Source organism: Phyllostomus hastatus, unplaced genomic scaffold (assembly GCF_019186645.2).
Source record: "Phyllostomus hastatus isolate PE091 unplaced genomic scaffold, TTU_PhHast_1.1 phas_contig_80, whole genome shotgun sequence".
Classification (NCBI taxonomy): Eukaryota; Metazoa; Chordata; class Mammalia; order Chiroptera; family Phyllostomidae; genus Phyllostomus; species Phyllostomus hastatus.
The window spans coordinates 20,000,001-20,027,966 of record NW_025333960.1 but is presented as its reverse complement, the minus strand read 5'-3'; the positions used below and the strand labels follow the sequence as shown (position 1 = coordinate 20,027,966).

The window sequence follows — 27,966 nt, the reverse complement described above, 5'->3', positions numbered from 1 at the left end:
GTTTCTAAGTTCATGTCTATTAAACATGCTTGCTTGTTTTTCAATGCAGTCAATTTTTTGTTGTCATAGTTATAGGATTTAACATGATTGTTATAAATGTTTATTGAATTTGAAACTGTTTGAGTTCCCCATAAGTGCCATTCGGAGAGGCAGCTGGCAGGAGGTAGGTAATTTTTGCTCTCACCCCTGCCCTTGAAAACTGAGTAGCTGTAAGCACCAGTGATTCTGTTCAGGGCGTGAGAAAAGCAGATGAAGAAACATGAATTAGGGTCATAACTGGAGTTTCCTGATATATTTTGTTGCTGTTGTTTTCCCCTTGAACCAATCTAGGGGGAGAAGGGTAAGTTACAAAAGTAATACATGGTGACTTATTCAGCCAATATTTGAGGCTCTGTTATGTATATGCCAGGCATTTTTCTCAGTGCTGGGGGTGCACAGTGAACCAAGCAGACAAAGTCTTTGCCCTCAACTAGCTTATATTCTGAGGGAAGTAGACAGACAAGACACAAATGCAAATAGCAATATGTGATGTCTCAGAGGGTGATAAGTGCGGAGACAAATAACGCCAGGTAAGGGGTAGATGCGTGTGCCGGCGTGCCAGTGCCTGTGGGTGTGGCTGGCGGCTGCTATTTTGTATGCCGTGGGTAAGAAGGACTCATGGACAAGATGACTTTGTGAGCAGAGATCTGAATGTGTGGGAGAGTGGGCCGTGCAGGTGGCTGGAGGGAGAGGGTTCCAGGCAGAGAAAGCAGTCGCAAACCCTGAGGTGCTGGCGTCTCTGGTGAACAAGGAGGCCAGAATGCTTTCATTCCGCTTGTAAATGAAAACATTTTGGAGACCTTTGAATACCTCAGAGAGTATTTGTAAGGCTTTTGATAAGTGTAGGCAAGTAGTACATATGCACCCTCCAGGAAGATACCAGTTTACATCTCACAGCCGTGAAATTGATTTCATGGGCCTCACCTTAGATACTAACTTGAAAAAATTCCTAGTCTTGGAAAAAACTTGATAAATCATTGTCTTCATCTAAAGTTCTTTTGTTATTAGGGAGGTTGAGTAACTTTCTATGTGTTTATTAGCCATTTATATTGTGTGTGTGTGTGCGCGAGAGAGAGAGAGACAGAGAGAGAGACAGAAAGAGAGACAAACGTAAAATTACCTGGTTTTGTCCACTGAGTTTTTCTTTTTTCTACTTTATTTTATTGTTTATTCTAGTACAGTTGTCCCAATGTTTTCCCCTTTTGCCCCCCACGCCTCCACCTCGCCCACCCCTCTCACCCACAGTCAAATTCCCTTGATTTTTTTTTCTTTTGGGGAGTTGATTTTTTTCTTATTGATTTGTAAGTACTCGTTATACATTAAGGATATTAAACTCCAGCCTGTTTTATATGTTGCCAGTATGTTTTCCTGGTTTGTTAATCATCTCCCAATTTTCTTTATGGTGTCTGTGGCTTTTTTATGTAGGTGGATCTAACAGCCTTTCTTGATGATTTCAAGAAAGGCCCCTTGTTTGGGGCCACGTGTAGAAAAGCCAGAGGAGAACATTTATTGAGTGTCGTTGCTTTTCAGGTGCCACACACTGCCCCAAATACTGCACGTGCGTCCTCTTGGCTCGTCTCCTCAATAGCTGTCTGAGCATTATTATCCCCATTTTATACATGAAAAAACTAAACAGAGTGCTTATTGCAAACTAGCTTTAGATTTGGGATATGAATCAACTAGCTTTAGAGCTGGGATATAAACCTTCTGTATGAAAGTTTGCCTGACCATAAAGGCACATTCTTTCCACTACACAAAACCTCTGCCCTGTGCTTCTGCCCCCCTGCCCCCAGATGACCTAGATGACCCTTAGGTGGCCCCAGCCCTGGATAACCTGGCGTAGAAGAAATGGCACAGCCCAGAGAAAAGTGTGAAGTCTGTCTATCCCTTAGAGCTACTGGTTGCAGTTAGTCATCTAATCGATGGGACGTTCCTTGGGAGTGAAGGGAGCTACTTATTCTTTCCACTGATGTGCATAACCATGTCGTTGTTATAAGATCATACTCTACAGTGCCCAAAACCAGGTGTGATTTCCATCTGTTATTACTGCATCTCTCTAGGAAATAATCCTCAGTTATGGTGCCTGAGAGCTAACTAGGATTTAAAAGTTACAGTTTTATTTCTTCCTAAAGAAATGATGTTTTAAAAATATGCCAAGATGGCAAAAGCACAAAGAAGCACCACTGCCCTTGTAGCTCATGTCGTTGCCTTGTTCCCACCCTACTGCAAAGTAGGGTGTCTGGTCTTCCTGGGGGACGGCTGAAAGGTCTGATCCCTCTGTGTTGTGATGGTGCATTAACAATGGTGGAAACCTTACAAGGCAGTGAGCTACATTCTAGTTCCTGAAGCCGCAGGTGGAAACAATTGCTCAGATTGTGTTAGTGCAGCTGTCAGTTGACCCACTCCTCGCAGCAGAGCGGGTTCTCTGCTGGAGGGAGGCCTGACCGTGCGCTCCCATGACTGCCAGTCTGTTTGCTGCCCGCCTGCCGTGCCACTAGCTTGTAAATGTCATGGGCTCAATGTTGCCTAGAATTTGGGAATAAACAGTTAATGAAGAATAAGTTTGTGACAAAGTCTTACCAAACCTTAAGAGACTCTTATTGCTGAGAATACTGGACCAAGGGGGGGAACTATGTTGAACAAAATACGTTTGAATTTTATCTTCAAAACCAGGGGGTGAGGGAATACTGCAACATCAAATGTAAGACACGTTTAATAGTGTGTTCTTGCTCACTAGAGAACAGGGGAAGGTCCCCAGACCCTCTCATCCAATTCTCCACTCACACCTCAAGTTCGTAATATTCACAACTGAGTTAATGATTTCCCCAGTCAGGTCTCTTGCAATGTTTCTCATGTTAGTGCACCACCATCCAGCCACTATTCAAGTTGGAAGCCTGGAAGTCATTCTTGGTGTCTTCTGTTCCTCACCTCACAGTAGAAATTATCACCAAGTTCTATTGATTTCTCAAGTTGGTCCGCTCTCCCCACCTCCATCTTCTCCTGTCTGGACCACTGCAATGTACACCCAGCTGGCCTCCTGCCCTCACATCCCTAACCCTATTTCAATCTATTCTCCGTACTGTAGCCAATATTTCCAACATGCAAATTAGATTATACAAGGTCTGTCCAGAAAAAGTCCAGCTTTGTTAATATAACAAGAAAAGTTTGTGCGACATCAATGTAACCTCACTGCCAAAGAGAGTGGACTGGAATGCACATGAGTGAACAATGACAACTTCACTGTACTAGTCAGTGGGGGCAGTAGACACAGTTGAGTGAGCACATGTACTGTGTGGCCGCTGCACTTAAAATGACTGAGCAAGTAGGGCAATCAATCTGTATCCAATTTTGTGTAAAGCTTGAACAGCCCTCTGCAGAAACTATTAGGATGATTCAGAAGCCTTGGCTATGGGTAACTTGTGATTGGCAGCTTCATCACGACAATGCGCTGACTCATGCAGAATTTTTTGGCGAAACATCAAATCACCCAGGTGACTCAGCCCCCCTATAGCCCAGATTTGGTGACCTGAGACTTCTGGCTTTTCCCAAAACTAAAATCACCTTTGAGAGGGAAGAGATTTCAGAACATCAATGAGATTCAGGGGAATAAAATGGGGCAGCTGATGGCAACTGGGAGAACTGTGTAAGGTCCCCAGGTGCCTACTCTGAAGAGGACTGAAACACGGGAAGTCTGTAGTCACTCTTGGGGGAGGCAGCTTTACAGCAAGTGCCATGCAGATCATCTAACTTGTAGAAAACATTTTCAGTCCAAATGCAGAAAGGGCCCACATGCCCACCAGGAAAGTTTCAAAATGTTCAGTTTGCTTACATTAGGCAGAGTAGTTTTGGGGATGTTTCTGGAGGCTTTGATGATGTTGTCCACATTATAGATGATGATGAAAAGTCTCTCTGTGCTGGACACAACAGTGGTTTCTCATTTTACCTTGCCAGCTCTCACTGGCCGAGAGGCATGGGCCTTTTTAATGTCATCGCAGCCCTTAAGTTTCTTAAGAAAAACAGCCTTCTTAGTTTCTTGTAGGCTTCAATTTTATCTTCAGGCACCAAAGGAAGTTCAAGAACTTCCTCGATACGATGACCTTTAGACATGGTCAGTGCTGGAAAGGCCGAGCAGCCAGGGCAGAGCAGATGGCATATCACTTCTGTGTTGTATCCACTCTGCGATGCCAAAGACACCAGCTTCTTGTTGGTGCAAACGCACGGCCCCATGATAGATTTTTCCAAAAGCACCGTGGCCAGAATGATGAGTCTCACCTTGAACTCCGGGAATTCAAGGCCCAGCTCTGCCAGTACTCCACAACTCAGCTCTGGTTTCATGACCTGCCAATTCACTGACAGCATAGAGCTGGCTGTTGTTTTTGCCTAAGTCAGTGCGAACAAAGTTCACAATATCCAGTCTAATGGGGGCCTTGAACACAGCGGGCAAAGTGACCTTTTGCCAGGTGATGCTCCCTTTTCCGAGTGCACTGATGGCTGCGGACGGGCACATGCCGGGGCATGGAGAGGAGAGGGCCGCACTTCTCTCAGCCCAGTGGCTCCCACAGGAAAGCAAGACAATTTTAAAGTAAAATGTAGAATTATGCATTAATTTGCTCATCTTTTGGTAGGCTTTTCTTTTATATATGAATTGTCAACTCATATTTCCTTGAGTCTTTTTTTGCATAAATGACACTGAACATTTACTCTGATTTTTATTGAAATGAGCACTTTGATACTTTGAAACAGTATGTGTGCAGAATTCTTCTCAGTTTTTCATTATTTTTTATTTTCTCTCTATCCTTTCACACTTGTCTTGCCCACACCTGGTTTGGCAGCAATTTTTCTAGTGATTGACATTTGTTATTGTTTTTAAGATTTTATTTATTTATTTTTTAGGGAGAGGGGAAGAGAGAGAGAGAGAAACATTGACGTGTGAGAGAGAAACATTGATCAGCTGCCTCTCACATGCCCCCAAGTGGAGACCAGCCCGCAAACCAGGCGTGTGCTCTGACCAGGAATCGGACTGGCGATTTTGTGGTTTGTAGGATAACACCCAACCTACTGAGATACACCAGTCAGGGCTCACATTTGTTATTCTTAATAGCAGTTATAGTTTATGTTGGTGTGTGGTGGAGGAAGGCAGCTGTCCCACTGCTAAGAGATTGGGAGCTGGGCCTAGAAATGGCTCTGCAGCCAACCACACCTGCAGGTGTCTGAAGTTCTACCATAAGTGCAGGTTGCTCTGTGTCCACCTTGAAGATGGGCCCTGAGTGAGGTAATGGGGTAGGACACAGGCATGAGTGCCCCTGGGCCTGCCTCAGAGTCCCCAAATGCCCACAATGCTGCCCTGTAGCATCTATCTCCCAGATGTTTCTTTGATACAGCTAGACCTGTGCATACTTTTTATAGTTAAATTTATGTCTTTGTGTTTTCAGGGAGAAGGGTTAAATACACGATGTTCCCTAGCCCTGTTTTCTTTGCCTCCTGTCTGTGGCTGCTCAGATACCCTAATGTCCCTTGGACTCCATGACACAGCAGGAGCTTTTTTGTTTGAGAGGGAATGGAGCACAAATGTCTGGGGCCTCCCTGACCTCACATCCCAAAGTCCTGGGCCTGCTGCAGCTAGGCCAGCTGCCTCTCCACCCAGCACCCTCTTCCTTCCTTCCTCATCAGTGCTGCCTGCAGTGTACACTCTGGGCTTCCTTCCAGTGTGCAGCGGGCAGTGGGCCTGGATCCTGTCTCTGCTGACCCTTAATGTCCAATGGAAAAATCTCTTCCTAGAAGAGAAGCACTTGGCTGGTGTTACACTTGACCCATTAGGTTAGAGGATAGCATCTCCCTGTTTCTGTTCACCTCTTGGTTGGAAGTGCAGACATCAATTACTGCAGCAGGACTGGTAATGTTCCTCAGATCGTTAGCTGTTTGGTCTGCTACCGGAGCAAGAGCATGTTGTGTTTGCTGCCATTAGATTATGAGGTCCTTGAGGCTGAGGTATAAAAGGGTGGTTAAAATTTGGGGCTTTAGCATCAGGCAGACCTGAATTCAAATTCTGGCTTTGCCATTACCAACTCTTCTGACCACAGGCAAATTACTTAAATTCTTTGTGCCTCAGTTTCCTCATCTGTGCAGTGGGGGTCATAACCAGATACTTTCCTCATGAGACTGCTGTGCAGATTTTTAAAAGGTTGCAGTGCAGAAAACACTGAGCATGGTGTCTGGTTTGTAGCTCATGCTACAATGTCAAGCAGATGTCAACGGTGATGTCGCTGTTAAGAATAATTATGGTGCTGTCAGCACCTTCCACGTTGCTCTAAGTGTTTGCTGAATGAATGTGTACAGGAAGTAGGGGTTAACGGCCTTACAAGAGAATGGGAACATTTTAATGCCATGTACCCTGGAAAGCAGGTCTGACCAGGGATGGAGTGCCTGCTCATGCTGATAAAATTAACAGAGATCACTTCTCGAGCAGGCTCCATCCCCGAAGAGCAGTTCATTGAGTTAGTTGGGATTATTATGTTATATCCTGCTGGAGAGGTTGCATTTATTTATATCTCCTAGGAGAATAACTCTGGGAACTTGAATCAGTGGACTGAATGCCTTTGTAACTGATGGGGGGAAGCAAGTTGCAGCCTCAGGGATATGTACTCCATATAAAAACTAGGATTTTGCTTTTCTTGAGGAGAGCAAGATTCTAAACTGTAATGAAAAAGCAGTTCTTGGTGTGGCCACAATTGAATCAAGTCCTTAAATTTTCCTGGAACCGGCATCCCAGGTTAATGGTTGAAGAAGTCAGCATGCGGTCTCCCAGCCTAAGTTCTAGCACACTTTAATTTCTCACTTCTGTCCTTTGACATTTTTGTCCTTTTGTTGTGAAAGCCCAGGGCCATTTGGTGTATTGCCTAGGTAAATAGCCTTTTAACATTTTTAATAATTTGGCTAACACTTCTGGCTACTTAAAATCCAAAGAATAATGTTTACTGTCCCTTTAAAAAATTAGATGTGTTCTCTCTCCCAACCTACAGGAAGGCTTTTCCCTGCCCCGCTTCTCAGTGCCCTGTTGGGGGATCGGTCATGCTCGGTGGGGAGCGGAGTGGCGGGCTGGAGGCAGGGCCACTCTGTTAGCTCCCATCTCTGTCAATAGATACAGACCACGTCACGCTTCTCCCGTCACTCAGGGATGTTTAGGTAGCTGCTGTCACTGTACTTGGTGCATCTGAAGGGTAATACCTTCCAGCTAGGTCTTTTGAACATAAAGTAACAGAAGTATTTTTGCTTCTTTTCTTCTTTCTAGATCTAATGTTTTGACATGGCTTCCTGCTTCAGTGCTGTTTGTGGGCATTATCTATGCTGGTTCCAGAGCATTGTCCAGACTGGTAAGTGCCAGAGGTCTTGGGGAACAGAGCTTCTGCCTTCTGCCCCTTTGCCTTCTAACTTGCTGCACCCAGATCAATGGGGAACAAAGCTCTAGCTCTAATGGTGGCATAGCTAGACTGGAGAACAAGCCTTGGACTTGAGGCCAACATGGGAACTTTCACTTCCTCTCCCTGAATTGAGGACAAACAGAGAACAGGGAAGAGCCAGCTTGTTTTGTAAGACGGAGAGGCACACATGGAGATGCCAGAAGAAAGAACAGTGACATTTCTGGGGTCCGTCACAGAGGTGGACAGCCTGCTCTGCCTGAACATGGTCCATCCTCAGGAGCAGAGAGAGAGGCTGCTCCTTGCTCCTGGGGAACCGGAACCCTGCCCATTGGTCCCGTTGCCTGGGGCATGCTGGTTCAGTCGTGGATGTACACGCCTGGCACAGAGTTGATATCCAGTAACAAGGGGAGGCTAGTGAGAAAAGTCTCTATCCTCCTACCGTAATCCCCCTCAGGATTGAGGTCCTCAAAGGTGGTCACTGTGAAGAACGAACTTCTTCCAGCTTTATTATATGGAACTCCAAAAATTTAGTTATTTTCCCATCAAAGGAGAATCCATTAGTACCACCATTGACCAGAGACTCAGAGTGTAGCTTAAAAATCAGTAATGATGGTAATGCCTCTTCCTGTTTTTATCTTGACTACTAACTGTTTTTATGTATCAAAAAATGAGTGCATTCTTATTTTTGGAAAAATGCAAAACTTGCAAAACAGTTCAGTCCTTTCATGGAAAGTGTGTTGTCATATTGGTGCCTTAGCTCTCAGATATGAAAACAGTAAAAAAACACACAAACAAGATCTGCCTAACTGGATCACAATATTATTGTTAGGACAACTCTAAAGTTGCAAAATAGTGTTTGAGAATTAATAGCAGTAATTTATAAATTAAATCAACATTTTTTCCATGATTTTTAAGCTTATGAGCTTTCCAACTACTTAAGTAGAAGGGATGATGTGTGCAAGGGGGGAGAAATGCCCTGGGTGGGCCTAAGAAATAACCCGCAGTGCATGCTGGGGCTCAGCCCGACCCGGAGGCCTGCGCTGGCCTTGGGCGGTCAGACCCCTGCAGGGCTGTTGCCTTACTTCACAGCCTGTGGCCTGCAGAGGGTGCTTCCTGTCCTATAGCAGAACAGAGCATTTGATAAAAAAACAGTGTGTTGTCTAGAGGCCTTTAAAATTTTTATAGGATCTGCATAGTTATTGATGCTAGAATTTTGAAGTTTGAATAAGGTGTTGTACTAATAATAACACTTTTCATTTGTATGGTGCTTTTCATGTTTCCAGACAGATTTTTTTTTCTTCTGTATCTCATAGTCACCTGATTTGTGATGGGTGAGGCCGAGGTTAACCACCTGACAGAGGAAGGAACTCAGGTGTGGAGAGTCTTGGTCATCTGCCTATGGTTCTAGAGAGTGGCAGCTCTTCTGACCTTTGCCTTTTCAGATTTCCTCTTTAGGATCAGTGTGTATGGGTTTTAGAACAGGCCCAGGGTTTCCTAGTCATGCATAAGTTCAGACTCTTTTGGTTGCAAGTGTTGGAAAGTTCATACACTGGCCTAAGTAAAAGGGAAATTTACTGGTTCACACATGTGGAAAGTCAGATGGTAGATACCTGCTTCAGGCAGGACTTGATCCAGAAGATCCAATGGCATACTCAGAATCCAGTTTCTGTCTCTCTGTCTTTTAATTCCTCTCTGTCTTTGCCCCATTTCTGACCTTTTGCCAGGCTCTCCCCTCATGGGTTTTGTTGTCTACAGACTCACATCCTCATAATTTTAAGTGTAGTAGAAAGAGACTTTCTTCCTTGTAGCTCCTGTGTGAGTCCCTGGATTCACGCTGGTTGGATCAGTCAGGGCCACTACCCATCCCAGGTCTGAAAGCTAACCAGGAACATGGAATCATGCTGATTGTCTGGCCCTGGACCAAGGCCTCCCTCAACCAGTCACTGTGGCTGGAGAGACTCAGAACGCTGTTTAGCCATACCTGGCCATACAGGATCCCCACTTGGGTCCCACAGACTGGGAGAGGGTGTGACAGAGCCTCAATATTGGGAGCTTTACCAAAAGAAGGGATAAGGATGCGAGGTAGCAAAAAAACCCCTCAAAAGTCCATCAAAAATGTCAGATTGGTATGTTCTCAGGATATGGGCAGTTCCATGATCTGGAAAATGCTTCCTGAAGTGCGATGCCCAGGTGGCACGGGTCTGTGGGCTCTGTGTTACCTGCCCACAGGACAGGTACCTCAACTTCTGCACTGACTGTACTGTTCAGCTGAGCTGACTTTTATTTACAGCAATACCTTTTGTAGAAGAAAGCAAAGAATTGATTTACATTCTGGTGCGAGCTGCTTGTCTTCTTGTGGACCAGCACTTTGGGTGGGTTAACCTGGAGCACCTCCCCCTTTATAGGCAAAAAGAAGCTGCCCCAGGTCAAGCCCTTTGAGCAAGGGGGAAACAGCCCAAAACTCAAATATACCAATTAGGGAAGAGGGCACCAGAGAGGAGACACACATTGTTTTGTAGGTGAAATAACTTAACCCGGCCTATTTTTTGTTTTCCGAGTTTTTTGTTTTCACACAGTTGCTTAAAAATTCAGAGTGAATTAAACATGAGGCACATGTACAGCTTGTGGTAGACAGAAAACAGGCATCAGTGTGCTGGTGACAAGCTGTCAGTTTAATGGAGCCACGAGGAATTGCAGGGAAAGTGCTCTGTTAAAATCCATGGGTGCACAACACTCTCTGCTGGGTCAGGGCCTCCTTTCTCTGACAACTGAAGCTCTGTCCTGATGTGCAACCCCTGAGAGGAAGCTGGTTTAACTGCCGAGGCCCAATGAGGACAGTACTTTATTGATTTTTCCACCCGAAACTCACAACTAAATGCTGTAGGGAGGTAAGGGAAAGAGAGTCTTCTCATGGCTCTCTGTTCAACAAGGATTTATTGAGGATCTACTATGTTCTGGGGGCTTAATGACCAATCCCAGTTCCTGACCGTGAGGAACTTCAAGGAGAGTCACACAGCTGTGTGAGAACAGCCACCATTCAGTGTTAGTATGTGTTGGGCACTTCCCAGAGGCAACCTTCATGACTATATAAAGTCAGATTTAATTATTCCCATTTACAGATGAGGAAACTGAGATGCAGATTATTTGGCCAAAGTCAACAGCTAGTTGTAAATGTTGAAGTGGAGGTATAAAACCCAAGCCCTTCAACTTTACAGCACACATCCAAAGCTGGCCCTGTTTCCTCACTAGATTTCACAAACCAAAGGAGATCAGCCGTCTGGACTGAGCAAGGCGAAGGGGAGAGGAACTGCGTTGTCCTTCATTCTACTGGGGCTAATTCGATTCTGCTCCTCCAGCTTCCCTACGCCTGAATAAGGCCACAATGATGATGGTTCTGATGGCATGAGTGCCAGTCTTTGGCAGGACGGGACAGTCTTGTTATAACTCTGGTTATAATTTTCTGGTCAGAGCCGTTTCAGCAGGACAGGGTTGCCTCCAAGCCTGTGCTGGCGAGTGTTTAGAACAAACAGATGTGCAAAGTCGTGCATCAGGGAGCCGGCCTGGGAGAGAGAGGCTGTGCTGGTGGTGGCGATTCGGCTCCTCACACCGTGCTGTGTCCGTGCTGGGGGAAGCAGGGTCAGAGGTTGGAGAGACTCTGCAAATCTAAGTTAAGGCATCCTGACAGGCCTGGGCTTGGTCTGTTATGCAGCTCTTTGATCTTGGTCCTTCCCTAATTGCTTGTCAGGGATTCTGTCTTCTGTGAGCACAACATTCACTCAACACGTTGGGATGGAGATTAGATGGGGGTGTTGGTGAGGAAACGCACATGGAGCAAGTTACTCAGTTAAGCAAACTGGAGCCCATAGATCATGTAAAGGAGCTTGGAGCCACAAAGGAGAAGAATGTAAATGCGGGTGGAGAGTGGAGACTCTTCCCCAATGTTCCCTGTCCCTGCTGGTTAGAGGCAGCTCTCTTCTTTCCTGTTATTTTCTTCCCAGGGTGGAACGGAGTCCGACTGCAAGGATGGCGTAGTAGCTTCGGGCTGTCTGGCAAGTCAGTGACCCCCTCCTCTGGACCTGAGTTGTCTACTTGTTCTATCTGAAGATGTTCTTCATAATCCTGATAAAATGACTTATTAAAATGTGGCTCCAAGGGGAAAACTTCACCACATGGGAGTGGGCAATGATTTCTTGGATATGATGACAAAGATACAGTCATCAGAGGAAAAAATAGACACATTGGACTTCATCAAAGTGAAAACTCGGTGCACCAAAGGACACTGTCAGTAGAGTAAAAACAGAACCCACAGGATGGGAGAAAATATTTGCAAATCATTTATCTGATAAGGGATTAATACCCAGAATGTATAGGAAACTCAACAACAAAAACCAAACAACACGATCCAAAAACAGGCAAAGGACTTAATAGGCATTTCTCCAAAGAAGATAGTCAAATGGCCAATAAACCCGTGAAAAGGTGCTCAACATCATTAGTCATTAGGGAAATGCAAATCAAAACTATAATGAGATACCACTCCATACTTGTTACTTGGCTATTATCAACAATACAGAAAATGAGAAGTATTGGTGAGGATGTGGGCAACTTGAAACCCTCATGCATTGCTGTTAGGAAAGGGAAGTGGTGCATCTGCTGTGGAAAACAGTGCAGTAGATCCTTGAAAACTTAAAAGTGGCCATTTGTATACTTATGCCCATAGCAGCATTATTCACAATAGCCAAAAAGTGGAAGCAGCCCAAGTGTCCATGGATGGATTAATGGATAAACAAAATGTGTTAGATGTACAAAAGGGAATATTATTCAGCCTTAAAAAGGAAGGAAATTCTGACACATACTACAAGGGTGCCCAACCTTTTGGCATATCCGGGCCAGACTGGAAGAAGAGTTGTCTTGGGCCACACATTAAATACGTAGAGACCCATAATCACCAAAACATGTCATACTGAGTGTTGGGCCACATTCACAGCCATCCTGGGCTGCATGTGGCCTGTGGGTCACAGATGGGACACTCATGTTGGATGACCTTTGAGGACATTATATTAAGTGATATAAGCCAGTTACAAAATGATAAATACTGTGTAAGTCCATTTATATGAGGTGCCTAGAGTAGTCAAACTCATAGAGGCAGAGAGTAGAATGGTGCTTGCCGGGGGTGGAGTGGGGTGGAGAGGAGAATGGCGAATTAGTATTTAATAGGTACAGAGTTTCAGTTTTGCAAGATGGAAAATTGTTGGAGGTGGATGTTGGTGGTGATGGTTGCACAACAGTGTTAACGTACTTATTGCCACTGAACGGTATACTTAAAGTGGTTAAAGTTGTAAATTTCGTATGTGTATTTTACCTCAATTTAAAACATGTACTTATTTGTAAAAACCCTGGGATCTGATTGAGGTTTTCTTGAGGATTATATGAAAAGGAGGGAATGATAAAGTTCTTTCACTTGCCTCACTCAAAACTCCTTTGAGTGCTGTAGGATACGTGTGTTTATGTCTACGTCCCCTGGTGAAAGTGAGAGAGAAATAGTTGTTCACTGAGAGCCGGCCAGTCTGCCCTCTGTTCCGTCCGTGCATTTGTGTTCCCAGGTGAGCCCGCTGGAGAACTGATGTGCCCCTTCGGCCTTTTCTCATTCCTATGTACCTGGCCACGCCGGAGGAGCTCCTGGCGCTTTAAGATGCCTGTTTTTCATATGGCAAGGCCCCTAAATGTGGGTGATGTCCACATGAAGGACTGAGATGGCCTCTAAGCTGGTGCTGGGGACACACTGAGAAAGAGGGGAGTCTGGTCCTCTGCCCTTAAGGAATTTGCCATCTAATGACAGAATAATAAAATTAATGTAAATAAACACATTTATTTCATGCAAATCAATTTATAAATGTATTCATTTATACATACACATGTACAGGTATGTACTAATACCATATCATCCTCCAAAAGGGAAATCTGGTGGCTTAAAAGAGTAATTGTGATTAAAATAAGATAAGCATTTTTTATAAATAGAATTTTAAAAGAAATCTAGGTGAACAGAAGGACTAGATGATGTCACAGGGATACTTAACACATAGGAATTTATGCTGTCACATTTTACAAAATAAATGTAGCTGGGCCCTGACTTCAGCTCTCAGCTCTCTGTAGCCAGATAGATTCACGGACTCTCGGTGCTTGGAAGACAATAGCAGGGGCTTGTTGAAGATGAGCAAAGCTCTTCCTTGCTCTGAGGTCCTGAGTCCTCATAAAGGGTAGACAGGGCTGCTCAGTGAGGTGGGGTCTCAGTAACGACTTTATAACGAACACAATGCTAACCTAGTTTCTAGGATTCATGATGCATGTTCGAGGGATGATGACCTAGCGCAATTCAGTAGGAGCAGTTTTCTGGGGGTAAAAACCACTGCTTTCTAGTTTTCTGGCTCCCTTCACAGGGGGGCAGACTCCCTTTAGGTGGTCTTCTAGGAGCATTATTTCTGGCATGCACAATTTTGATAAAAATTGGGCAGCCGAGAGTTCAGTTACATTTTTTTTTGGTCAAGTGCCTGAAGTGCAACTATTCTATATTGTAGATTAAAACCGTACCCATACATTGAAAAGTCACCCCAAAAGAAGGCAGGGTTGACATTCTTATACAAATATTAGAAGGGGTCATCCACACCTCTGCAGAGTGACCCGAGGCCATGGCTGTGAGTAGGGCCATGCTCGTTCATAGCAAAGAGCAAACTGTTCTAAGTCGGTCTAACATCTGAACAAATAACAATCAAGTCTTCAGAATTCTATTCTGGGAAGCATGGGAATAATAAACATTTTTTTTAAGATTTTATTTTTAGAGAGGGAATGGGGGGGGGAGAGAGAGAGAGAGAGAGACATCAATGTGCGGTTGCTGGGGGTCATGGCCCGCAATCCAGGCATGTACCCTGACTGGGAATCGAACCTGCGACACTTTGGTTTGCAGCCCATGCTCAATCCACTGAGCTACACCAGCCAGGGCCCAGAATAATAAACATTTTAAAGTAATAGTTACCAATGTCTCTTCACAGTCAGAGAAAAATTCCCAATGGTACATGAATGAAATATCGAATTTTAAGCAAACGGACTCTAAATTAGTTGCAAATTGTGCTCTTAAGTAACTGTGAAGGAGTTGACCTGCAGTGCAGTTTAATTTGGTTGATTACATTTTGTGTCAAAAATGATGGTTTTATGGTAGTTGATCTTGGGCCATTTCCCCAGGGAAAGAGACTAGGACCTTTTGTTGTTGAGGCCATTCTGAGAGTCTCGACAATGTGGAAGACACGCTCAGTTTTCTGTTCTCTTCAGCAGGAAGCAAGTACCTAGATCCTCCAAATATTAAGAGGGAGGTTACAGAAAGATCCCTCTATATCCCTCTATTTTCTCATCTGTGTGGTGGTGATGTAACAGCATTGTCTTCACAGAGGTATTATGAAGATTAAATATGTAAAAGCAGTTAGAACTGTGTCTGGCACATAATATACATTCAATATGTCTTAGCTATTGTTATTGCTATTACCATTTCTCAGAGTTTTTGTCAGATTTGACAAAATAAGTCCTGCTGACCCTCATTCCATAAAGATAGTAAAGGGCTGGTTTTCTAAAGGAATTAGTCTCGAGCAGGTCCCTGAACTGTTTGTAGAGATCAGCCTGAGACTGGCGCCCAGAGTTAGAGGCCAAGGAAACAAGCAGCAATTCCATCTGCACACCGCCTTAATATTGTTTTTGATAGATCTCTGTGGAGGCTGATACAGTCAATTGTAGGATTACTGTTTCTCAAGTGGAAAAAAAATGGCTTGAGGAATTCACATTTAATTTTTTTAAGTAGAAATGGAATATACTCCTTTACAAATGTCAGAGTTTATCCTGTGTTAAGCATTTGAGATTATATCAGTTTTATTCCTGGAGGAAGCAGACTGGCAGGATTTGGAGCACACCAGTTGTACCGGACTTTGGGTGGCTGTAGGTCCAGGAAGTTTAAACTGGGACTCATGTGATTCGGGGATTATAACACTGCGGCCAGGAATGTGGGCTTTGCAGTTGGACCGCCCGGACTGGAGTCACGGCTCTGTCCCTGAACTTGCTGTGAGCACTCCAGCAAGTTACTTGGTCTAATCTTCAGGTCCTCCCTTGCCTATAACTCAAGGTGATATAACCCACTAATACAGTTGTCGGGAAGAGGTTCAAATAAGACAACGCAATGAAAATAATTACCCCAGTGCCTAACACATTATCGGTAGCTATTATTAGGGTAGTTTAAAATCTATCTTACATGTGTTGATAGATTCCTTTCCAGAATCTGTATCTAATCAGAGTAGGACCTAGGGAGATTAAGAAACCTGTCCATAGTTTATAAAACTGAGGAAATTAAGCCCCCTTGAAGTCTAGATTTAGGGTCTAGGGTTCCATAATTTCAATCCTGCATCTGGTCTCATTGCCGCTTTTATAGTCAAGGAGGCAAAGTATTTAAAATAAGGCCTTAATTTTAAATAAATAAGATCCAGCCCTGGCCAAGTACTCAGCTGGGCGGAGCACTATCTGTACACCAAAAATGTGGTGGGTTCCATCTCTGGTCAGGGCACATGCCTGGGTTGTGGGCTTGATCCTTGGTCAAGGCGTGTATGGGAGGCAACCAATCGATGTTTCTCCCTCACATCAATGTTTCTCTCTCTCCCACCGGTGCTTTCTAAAATCAATAAGCATGTCCTTGGGTGAGGACTAAAAGTAAATAAATAAATAAAGATCCAGGTTGCCCTTTTATATTTACCCTCCTGTGTCACGTGATAAACCTGTCCAAGATTTTCTTTACTATCTTCTCAAGCCAAGGACTAGAAGTCCAGGGCCAAAGTTTGCTAAACATGGGTGTAATGGGTAAAGCCAGTTCCCAAAACAAAACAAACAAACGAAAAAGCCTGTTTAATAATCTTGAAACTTATAAAAATAATTCAAAATGTAAAATTTTAAAAGGACTAAAAGTAAGCACAAAAGACAAATAAAAAGAGAAAATAATAAAAATAAAGTATGATTTTAACAGGAAAAAGCTGTTTGAATTGAATTTTTAATGGAAGATAAAATAAGAATAGAAGACACTAAAAAGGCAAGGAAAATATAAGGCAAGAACTCAAAAAGAAATAAAACAGTGAAATAACAAAATGCTAAAATAGGGCAGCACTATGAAGTTATGAAGTTCAGTTCTAAAAACCAGGTAAAAATATTGAGTTGGCCAAAAAGTTCATTTGGTTTTTTTTCCCATAAGATGGCTCTAGTGGCACTTAGTTGTCTTTAACTTCATTTGAAGCAATTTTGTTTGATTGTATTGTGACATCTGTCATATCAGCGTGCATTTAAAAAAATTACCAAAATTGGTGAATTTTTGTGTAGCCATTTTAAAATTGAAGATGGGAGAAAACATGCAACATTTTTGCATATTATGCTTCGTTATTTCAAGACAGGTAAAAACACAACTGAAACACAAAAAAAGATCTGTGCAGTGTATGGAGAAGGTTCTGTGACTGATTGAACGTGTCAAAAGTGGTTTGCGAAGTTTCGTGCTAGAGATTTCTCGCTGGACGATGCTCCATAGCCGGGCAGTCCAGCTGAAGCTTTTTCAGCAATCAAATTGAGACATTAATTTATACCATGTGGGAGGTAGCCAACATACTCAAAATATCCAAATCAATAGTTATTGGTGAAAATGAACAATGTGTCTTTTATTTTATGGAAAAAAACTAAATGGACTTTTTGGCTAACCCAGTATATCCTTCAAAAAAGTAAAGACTAAATTAATCTGGAAGTAGGTGAGTAGCATGAACTTTAAGCAGGTACTCTACACTGGGACAGTTCCCCAGTTCAAGGTCCTGTGGAGGCTCTGAGGGCCGGCTTGGTTCCAGTTGATCCAGACAGGCTCCTGAGCATCAGTGCACCCGAACCACTCACTAGGCCCTTCACCTACAGGTTGTGTCAGTGGTCCCTCCCAGTAGCTCCTGACATCCTCACCCTTCAAGAGGAGAAGGCTAAGGTTTGGTAAGTGTCCTGTTGCACTAGCAGCTGGTGGAGCTGGGGCCTGAAGCTCGGTCTGATGAAGGAACCTATGCATGTTATTTACCTTTTTCTGCCTTCTAGGAAAATCATCACCGTCAACAGAAAAGACAATAACAAAATCCCATTCCCCTTAATTCCTCCCCTCACCTTGTCCAGGTTATCTATCAAATTAAGAGAGATTGCCACTCTTAGCAAACAGTCCGGCTCTAGTCAGTGTGCAGTGGGTACTCTGTGTGTCTTGATAACTGGAGTATTACTTTTTAAAATATATTTTCCCCTTTTTTTGTTTTTTGGCACAAAGTTGATTCCAGACATTCAAATATTAACCTCAGTTTAGCTTCCTAAACATCTCCTGAATGTGGGCACTCTTCTTCATCTTCATCGCTACTACCAAGTTCATGTCGCCACCTTGCCATTCCTCATCTTTGTTTCCTGTGGCTGTTGTAACGAATTACCTCAGTGGTGGTAATCTGGGTGTCCCAAAACAGCAGAGATTTATTCTCTCCCAGCGCTGGAGGCCAGAGGAAGTCCAAAATCAGTGTCACTGGGCCGCAGTCCAGGTGTGTCAGCAGGGCCCCACTTTCTCCAGAGGCTCTAGGGGAGAATATGGCCTTTCTTGACTTGTGACTTTATCACTCCCATCTTTGTCCCTGTGGTCACGCCACCTCCTCCTCTCTGGGCCTCAAATCTCTGCCTTTCTCTTATAAATGCATGTGTTTGCCTTTAGGGCCTGCCGAGGTAACCCAGGGTAATTCCTCCGCTCAAGATTCTCAACTTAATTACATTGACAAAGATCCCTTTTTACCAGGGAAGGTGACATTCACAGGTTCATGGGTTAGGATGTGGCCATTGTGGGAGGGGAGGGGTTCAGTCTACATACCCTTCGGTTTTGCAACTGTCTCTGCCTCTTGTCACCTACCCTGCACATGGCCTTGAACACACAGCTCAAATCATGTCACTGCCTGCTTCCAAACTCTTCAGCGGCTCCTATGGCCCTGGGCACATCCTGATTCCCTGTTTGGCAGTGATTACCTTTCTACCATCTCCCCCACAGCTTCTCCCTCACATGTATGTTCCACCCTGCTCAACACCCCCCAGTTCTGTAGGAGCAGGGTTCATGCTCTCCTCAGGGCCATCAAAAGTGTTCCTCCACCTGCCACTTGCTCCGTTTTGTTTGGCTCACTCTGGTTCACATTCAGTTCTTGGTTAGACTCTGAACTTCGCTTATTCCGAGAAGACTTGCTCTCCCCTCACTGGGTGAGGTGCACCTTTCTGTGCACTCTGTCACAGAGCTCTTAGGGCGATAGGGACAGTCTCCCTATCATGCATTCACCTGGTTCATGGGATGTCCCCTGCATGTGGCACAGTGCTGGGCATAGGGCAGGTGCTTAATAAATGTGTACTGATGAGAATGCCATAGGAAGGGAGCCTTTACATGCACCCTACCCAGCATAATACTGCAAACCAAGAACACCAATCCACAGAAAAGTTGTTACTGGGGAGGATTACATATGTGAATGCCAAAAATTTCCACAGAGCTTTATTTTTAAGTGGAAATCAAGAATTCTATAATTATGAGATTATTATGAGATCAAAGGAAATATTTTCAGGTGTATTATTCTGTTTTCTTTCAGGCCATTCCTGTGTTCCTCACTTTGCATAATGCAGCTGAAGTTATTATCTGTGGGCACCAGAAGTGTTTTCGGAAAGAGGTAAATAATACCGTAGGATGCTAGTTTCACTTCCCTTGCTTTAAATTTCAAAAACACACCTTTTTTTTTCATGGCTCAAATTAGTGTCTACCTTTTCCTGACATCTGTTTCCAGTCAGGACTGCCTGGCAGTGGTGGTTAATTTCAAGGACCACGGTTTTCACATTGACTGAGGGCCTGGTGGTTCCCACCCCAAGCTCGTCCCAGCGCCACATGGACACCAACGTCAGAGCTTCACAGCGCATGCTGGGGGCATCAGCCCATCCTGGGGACAGATGTTGCCTTTTCTTTCCAGCCCCAGGTCAGCCTCAGACTGGCTGGAGCAAATTTCTTCGCCTCTATGCCTCCATCTGTGACAAGGGGTAGTAACTTCACCCAATGCACAGTTGTTGGGAGGACATACCATGGCACACATGTTAAGTGCTTCCAACAGTTTCCTCCACATAGTAGGTGCTCTGTACATGTTAACTGTATTTATTAACAGTATTAGGGGTGGTTTTAATATGCTTCCTCTTTCAGGAGTTCCTTTTTTCTAACATCTACCCGTTTGGAATGATTTCATATCAAAATCTTGGAACTTTTAAACTGGAGAGGCTGGTCAGCCACTGGGCAGCACGCTTCTTACAGGGCTACAGGAGAGGGAGGAGTCCTTCCCCTGGCTGAGGCCTCCCTGCACACCTGTGCGTCCTCTGTCATCCCTGCTGGCTACTTGGAGGCAGCTCTGTGGGTTACTCACCTCCCTCTCTCGTGGATGCTTAACCTCTCCCTGTCTGCTGGCTTGTTTTCCTTGGCCTATAAACATGCTCAGTGTTCTCAGTACTCCATGGGTGGAGCAGGCCCTGGGATACCCACTCACATCAACCAGCCCTGAGACACTGTGCTACAGAACCTGAATCCCACAGGACAGCCAGCACGCTGCTTTGCCCACACACCCTCCACCTCCACCTCCTGCCATCCCTGCCCTTCCCTACCACAGCGCTAACAGAGGGTCAGCCTCCATGCCAACCACATCGTCACGTCCTTCTCCCCAGCAGCCACTCCTGCTTCTGCCGCCCCCATTAACCTGAAATCGCTCTGGCTGCAGTCACTGATGGCTTCATTTATGCGACTCTGTTGGTCTTTTGCACCATTCATCAGCCTACAGCCTTCTCTCGACAATTGACCCGCATGTCCCTGTCTCCGCTGGTCTCTCCCTGAGTCTCTGGGTCTTTGCTCATGGCCACCTGTCCTTCTTTTTCTTTTGTCTGCCCTTCAGAGTCTCCTAGCGTCCTGTCTATGGAGCCTTTGGTTCCCACACCACGCTGACTGGACAGTCCCGTCCACATCATGACACCAGCGACCTTCAGCTCACTGGTGACTCCTAGGTCCCCTCTCCAGCCCAGACCTGTCCCTTCAGCCCAGACCCCGTGGCCTCCTGGCGTCCGGTTCTTCGCCTGGCTATTTCCTGGGCGTCTGAAATGCAAGGGGATCAAAATGGAACTGATGGATGTGTTTCTCCAGGCTGGCTTCTCGCTTGCTAATCCCAACCCTGATCATCATCTCCCAAGCCAGAAACAGCCAGTGAAGGCTGGGGACCTGGAGGGGCCGGTGCAGTGTCACTGCAGGGCCGGCAGGGGGCTGTGGCAGAACAGTGTCAGAAAAAGTCACACTCCGGAGCCTGGTCACCTGGACCCAAGCCCTTTGACCTTGGGCCACTGACCCGGTTTCCCAGTGGCTTGGTGGTGTCATGTAGCATATAACCAAGAGTGCTAGTTACCGCGTGACTACCGCAGGCGGTGCCCAAAGAGCACTTAGAACAGCACGGGCACAGAGCGAGTGGCCCTCAGACTAAGTGAGCTGCTGACCAGAGGAATGTCACATGTTTATCGTGATTTGGGGCAATGTGACTTGAGGCATATGCTGACCCAATCAGAACCCCGAGATAGCACCAGGACTGATTCCTGGGTGATTTTTGGACTGAGGGGCCTGAAAAGGTGAATACCCTGTCATGAACTCCCCAGGTGTTTCTGGAGCCCTGGGGTTATGCAGCTCAGTCATGAATTTATATCATATCTCAGGTCTTGGGCTCCTTTAGTCTGGGGGGGTTTAAAATAAAAAAGGACCCTCTCCTCTTTGGAAGGGGCGACCTCTTCCAGCTACTGGACTTGTGTGCTACCCTGTGACAGAAGCCCCCAAACGTTTGCTGGGGGAACATGTTACCAAGAGTCGGGGGTGTGCCTGTTGTCTCAAGTCCTCTGTTGCACAGTCCGTTGAGATGTGGTTCTGTGTAGCTCAGACTCTTTTAGTGATACATTTTCCCCATAATGGGGGCAGTTATCCATGGGTCGTCCTTTCTGTACCCAAGAGATAGGTGTCCCCACCAGGGGGCAGTGGAGTCAAGGTTGGCATGTCCTCTGTACTCCACTGGGGCAGGGTCCTTACCGGTAAGAGATGGAAGGATCTAGAGATGCAAGCCACCGCTTGTACACAAAGAGACTCTGCTTACTAGAACAGCGCACGCTGGATTAATTACTAATGGAGACTTAAGATCTCCTTCATGGCAAACCACAGGTTTCTCTTGTTAGTTCTTCCCTTTTAAATAATATGGTCATACTTCACACTTCATCTAAAGTGGAGTCAAAAAACAGTAGTCTGTCCTCAACCAGCAAAGTAACTCTTCTGAAATGTTCAGAATTAATTTGTTATCCTACTGGACCATTTCCCCTGTCAAATATAGAACAATCTATGCTTCTCTCTGCTAGGACTTTCTTCCTGAGTGCAATGACTAATTCCTTCAACATGACTCACAGAAAGGAGGTGATCAGGTAGAGTCTGCAAAAGAATTCCTTCGTTCCAGGGAGCTTTCAGTGCCAAGTCGAGATTTCCCCAATCTGCTCTTTTCTCCCCTTCTCTGTATGGGTGGAGTCAAATGTCCCTTCTTTTTTCCTGTTTCTTAATTCATACATCATACCAGAGAATTTATAGCACCGCTGAGAGTCAGAGCTGGATTAACGAAGGGAAAATTTAAAGAGACAGAGTGGAATAGAAGTTGAACACGAGCTTAATTTCTGATCTTGCACAGGCCACACTCGATTTCTCCCTGTGCCCTCCGTGGCATGTAAAATATGGGAAGGCTCGGCCCAGCGTCATTTCGGTTTTTCACGAGTAAACACAATTCAAACGGGGAGACGGTAAAACTGCACATCCAGGGCGCTTGGCCGAGGTGACTCAGCTCCGGACCTCTGAGTCATTCTTCGCTGAGTCCAAGAAGAAAAAGCTTCGACAAACACTGAAGTACAACAAGCTGTTAAGTCCCCAATAAACTTGATCTAGCTATTTTCTTTTAAGAAATAAAACGTTTTTAAAGACTAATTATATCTCTTTATTTTCACGCAGAAAATGTCTCCTGCAAGGATCTGTAGGTAAGTTAAAAAAAAAACAAACCTACAAACCTCTAAATACAAGATTCAACCAGATTTTTAACTTCAATGATAAACTATTGAAGGTTTGTGCTTGAGAGTTGACAGAGAAATTTATTATAAATACTCATATTTCCCAATTCTGTGTCTAATTCTAAAATTGATTCTCTTTTTGTGAAATGTGGTATTCCTAAGGCAAACACAGCCTGTGCTAGATTTCAGTCATCGATGCCCAAAATGTTACTAAGAGTTGTGCAATTCTGATGGAGAATGAAAATGGAAAACATGGTAATGACTTAAACATTTAAAAGTAATGTTTGCAGTTTGTTGGGTTTTTGAGAATTCCATGGTGCAAAACCACCAGCCTGTGAGTCCAGGGATCTGAGGGGTCCTGGGCCACAGCAAAGAGACAGTGGGAAGGCATCATCACCCTTCGTGCCTCAGTTTCCTTGGCGGGAATCTCAGGCAGTCCCTGTGCCCAGGTGTGCTGAGCCCCTCCTGAGCACCTTGCTCTCTGACTGCTTCTTGCCACCTCTGCAGGAGCTAGGAAGCTCAGTCCTAGACCGAAAACCAACAGAGATGCTTTGGTACATGAATTTAGGACTTTTTGTTTCAAATATTTCTGGGCTTTCATCCAGTCTCTCTTTCTCCTCTCTTTTTTACTTTATTACAGACTGCTACTTGAAAAAAAAAGAAACATCAGAATTTATCTACTTGTTTAAAAGATTAGCAGGTATTCAAGAGAGGTAGACCCTGTCCAGGTAGCTTAGTTGGTCAAAGTGTTGTCCCAATATGCCAAGGTTGTGGGTTCCATCCGCAGTCAGGGCACATACAAGAATCAACCAATGAATGGATAAATGGGTGGAACAACAAATTAATGTTTCTCTCTCTCCTCCCTTCCCCTTTCCTTTCTGTGTTTAGGGAATCAGTAAATTAAAAAGTTAAAAAAAGAGAGAGAGTCATTAAAGCCCAGTAATACCTGGTAGAATCAGGTATTGCTCAAGGCCAGTTTGGTGGGAAACCAGGGGCTGTCTCACACCAGGCTGTCCTCATCTCCCCTCAGCCCCAGAGGATAGTCTGTTTGAGGGGATCTCTAATGCTCATTGCCTGCAGATGGGGAAGTGTCCTGATCCTGTGCAGTCCCAGAGACCCTTCCTGACAAGGTCCCTCCACTCATCCCACCCTTTGCCTCTGTTGTATATTACATATATGTGTACATATAAGATATGGAATTCTATTTCTATGTAGGATGTATATTGGTATGAGATACCATACGACCTCTAAATAGATGGTAGATACCAACCACAAAGGCCTCTAAAAGTAAAATTGCTGTATTCTCTGCTTCTGTTCATGCCTTTGATCCTTTGCTGTTTGCTGGCTAACGGAACAGTTAGTAGTGAAGAGGCCCAACATTACATGTTTTGTTGCATTGTAAAAAAGAAAGAGGGTGAGAGAGTGTGTGATAATTAGGGTTTTGTGGTTTCTGGTGCTGCCCCATGAGGACAGGAAAGCTAGAGGGCAAGATGTTTTGCTATATGAAACCTAGAAGAGCCAATGATTATTCCAAAAGATAGCTCTAAATTGACTTTGCAGTGAGTGAGGGTAGCTTTCTGAAAGTATCTGTTGTTGGCAATGTTACTTTTTTGGGCAAGAATTATAAAAATTTTATTATGGAAGTTTCTAAACATATATACAAGTAGACAGACTAGTATAAGGACGACCTGTATGCCCATCACCAGCTTCAACAGTTTCGACTGACGCCTTCACCCAGCGCCTCCTCGCCGCAGCGAACCACAGGCACCAGAGCGTTCCATCCGTGAGCATCCGGTGTGGATGAGAGATTTTCCTAGTGAGGCCTTTTATTTGGGAAAAAAGTTTAAACCTACAGAAAAGTTGCAAGAATATTACAAGGAACTCTCATACACCTTTTACTTAGATTCACCCAGCAAAAATATTTTTTGCATTTGCTTTTCTGTCTTCATATATAGATATACACATATATCACATAAAATAAATAAGAAAATATATATAATTAGGGTTAATTTTTTTCTGAACCATTTGAGGATAAGTTGCAGAGGTTGTGATCCATCCCCTAAATACTTCAAAGTGTATCTCCTAAAAATTACAATCTCTTGTATAAACAGTACAATTACTAAATTTAGAAAACAATTATCTTGTACAATACTATTATCTAATATTGAGTCTGTGTTCAAAATCGGCCACTTCTCCCGATGTTCTTTTATAGCGATCTCTTCCCCCAAAGACGTTGTGTCTCTTGTATTCTGGAACAGTTCCTCTGCCTTTTGTCATCTTTCACTGCCTTTGTGTGTTTGAAGAGGGTCAGCTCACTGTTCTGCAGATCTTCCCTAAACTTGAGTTTGTCTTAGTTTGACTTATGATTAAGCTCAGGTTCGCCATACTTGGCAGGATGCCCCGTGAGCGATGTTGTGCTCATCTCAGTACACCTGGTCAGGGGGCACATGATGGAGACCTGCCTTATTATTGGAGACATGCAGTTGAGCATTTGGTTAAGGTGATATGCAAAAGATTTTAATGTGCTTTTCATGGCGTTTTCCTTTTTGTAAGTGGCATAATTGTAGTCTGAAATCCCAATTTTCCACTAGTATATTTTTGGGGATCTGTAGTTTTTAAAAATACAAAATATTTTATTAATAATTTTATATTCCTTACAGAGTGCTGGTTGGGGGAAGGCAAAGGGGGGAAAATTAGGACAACTGTAAAATCACAATCAATAAAATATTTTTAAAAAGGAAAAGGGAGGCGGTCTTCTAAGACACCGCAGTTCAGTAGAAATAGAATGGGGTCTGTCATTTTTAAAAACTTCCTTTCATTATGTGTTTCACAGGCACTCTTTTTCTTGGGTGAGCCAGCTTTGGTTTCGCAAATGTCCCGCACATGCCCGTCTCTGGGCGAGTGGCTGGTTCTCATGGAGCTCACGATGGAAGCTGCATAAGCAGGAGGGCTCTCAGAGGGTGAAGGAGGGGCAGGCTGGGCTTGGTCTGGCTGATCATTGCCTCAGTTAATCTCCAGTCTATGTATCTCAGCCTCCACACTCTGGGAAATTCTTTGAGGTTGAAAACTGAAGTTGCTTTCTAATTTCCCTCTCCACAGTGCCCTCTTCCTCCTGGCCGCTGCCGGATGCCTTCCCTTTAATGACGCCCAGGTAAGGTCAGGTGAACACATGTTATCTTGCAAGTATCTCTTACTCTCCAAAACTTGCATGTGTGAGCGGAATTTCCTAGTCCTTCCTTTTAGAATCAGAATAGTCCTGGCCTATGCAAAGGCATTTAACACTTTCAGGTGGGGCACCTTTTCGCCAAGCCAATGCTTCCCCTCAGGTCCTGCTCCCCAGGGCTGCAGCAGTGTGGCCTGCAGAGCTCTGGCCTCTGGGGGCTGTGCTGGGGGCAGTGTCCCCTCTGTACGTTCTTGGGGAACCTGCAAGCCCGTGCCCAAGTTGCCCCAGCCTCACGCATTTAGAAACATTGATTTTTTTTGTTCTGAGCCCAAGGGCGTCATCTGCACAGTGATTTTCACTTTGTCATCCTGTTTTCCTTTATTAGGCACTGAGGACCCACCCTCATTCCCAGTAGTCATTTCATTGCTGGGTCTTTTTCTTTTCTCCCCCACCCCCCACCATTTATTAAGTCTCCATTAAGCATCAGGCACTGAGCCAGGCTCTGGGGACACAAAGAAGCATTGTCCTCGTCCAGACAGAAGTCAGAGTTTAGTCAGAGCAAGGGGGAGGAGGACCCCAGGGCTCTGTCCCGGGAGGTATGGGGTACTGTGAGGCACCTACAATGATGTGGGGACTCAGGAAATGGGAAAGCTAACAGTTCCAGAGAGCCTACTGTGTGCCAGGCTCTGTGCCGGTGCTTTATGTGTCTTGTTTAAAACCTCACAGCAATTCCACAAGGGATTATTATTATCTCCATTTCATAGCTAAAGAATAAGGCAGCCCAAAAGGTCACCAGCCAACAAATAAGTGGGATTTTAGAATTTAACCCAGATCTTCCTGTTGCTAGAGTCAGGCTCTGTTTACTAGACCTAAATCTTGAAGGGTGAGGAAGAATTAGCCAGGAGAAGACAGCCGGTGTGGGCAGAGTCCTAAGCAGGCTGGGAGTGAGCTTTACTGAGCACCTACAACGTCTGTGTGTGCTCCTCTGCCATTTCCTGGCTTCCCGGAATTTACAATCAAGTAGGGGACACAGTGCAGACAGGGACGGGCAATAAGTAAAACAGAGTGTGTGGATGAGACAAACTCCTGTGGAGACAAGGAAGGGAAGATGACCAGGGGCTGAGCTGTGGTGAAGGGGGCATTCGTACTTGGGGAAGTGAAAGTTTTTTTCCTCAGGAGAGGGGGATACTGGAGGGGTTGACAAGGGCTTGTCATAGACATCCTTGGGTGTCATAAGTGGATTTTATCCTGAAGTCACTGGAGGACAGTTGAATGATTTTCAGCAATAGGTGACATCATCAGATCAGCCTTTTAGAGACCCCAGGTTGGGGCTGCATGGGGAATTGGGAAAGGGGTGCAGGAAGCAGGAGCTTGTTAAGAAGATGCCATAACATCGGGATGAGAAATGAGGTGGGACTAACTCAAGGCCCCAAAGGTCCCATCCTGGCAGTCTTGCTTGGCACTGTGCACCGACATTTAGGGCTTCTTATTGCCACACTGGTGTCTGTGTGTTGGTATCTATAGCCACTTTTTTAAAAAAAATTCTGTGTTACAGTTTGATCCAGATGGATATTTCTGGGCTGTAATTCACTTATTCTGCATGGGTAAGTTTTGAAAGAATGCTTGCTTAAATAATTCAGTCTTATTGTTTAGACCTTATTGTATATCTACTTTTTAGTGATGTTAGACAATTGGAAGTTAAATACCGGGTGTTGAGGTTAAAATTAAATGGAAATTCTCCATTTTGATTTTCCTGTTTTGGAGTTTTCCTCAAACATTCCATTTCCAATATAGTCACCCCTTTTTTGTGACAAACATTAGTGCACTCACCATAGCTCCGGTTCCCCTTGTTCAAGTCCACTTGTGGGATGCTGGTTGGTCTTCTCTAAACATGGTGGGAAGAGATCCAGAAGTTTGTGCCAAAGATACTCTCATCGGTGCACAAAAACATAAAAGAATGTGGCTGGGTGAAATAAAAGGACCATCTGACTGTATTTCAAGTCACATATTTAGTGTTTCTTGTCTGATGTTCTGGGGGGAAGCAGTGCCCTGACCTTGCTGTGCACTGTTCAGAAACCCAGTGGGGTTTCTTTCTCCTGCACTCCATGCAGAGGCAACCAGAGCCTCCTGTTAATTGCATCCTTCTGTTGA

At 44.6% G+C, this 27,966-nt stretch overlaps 1 protein-coding gene and 1 pseudogene across 8 annotated transcripts in view; one reads left to right on the top strand and one right to left on the bottom strand.

Annotated features, from left to right (window-relative positions):
* The window catches only part of TMEM241 (transmembrane protein 241), a 115,504-nt gene that overhangs the window by 19,334 nt on the left and 68,204 nt on the right, over window positions 1-27,966 (top strand). For 4 of the 8 annotated variants that reach the window (XM_045849965.1, XM_045849963.1, XM_045849969.1 and 1 more), the window contains 5 exons: window positions 7,328-7,409; window positions 19,145-19,222; window positions 22,597-22,622; window positions 25,752-25,803; window positions 27,371-27,419. In XM_045849965.1, coding sequence (XP_045705921.1) covers window positions 7,328-7,409; window positions 19,145-19,222; window positions 22,597-22,622; window positions 25,752-25,803; window positions 27,371-27,419 — 287 coding nt within the window. Of the gene's footprint in view, window positions 1-4,932; window positions 5,078-7,327; window positions 7,410-11,455; window positions 11,511-17,946; window positions 18,071-19,144; window positions 19,223-22,596; window positions 22,623-25,751; window positions 25,804-27,370; window positions 27,420-27,966 lie in introns of those variants that run through there. The other 4 variants (XM_045849968.1, XM_045849964.1, XM_045849967.1 and 1 more) reach the window with 4 other exon arrangements.
* LOC123826301 lies at window positions 3,700-4,893 on the bottom strand (annotated as a pseudogene).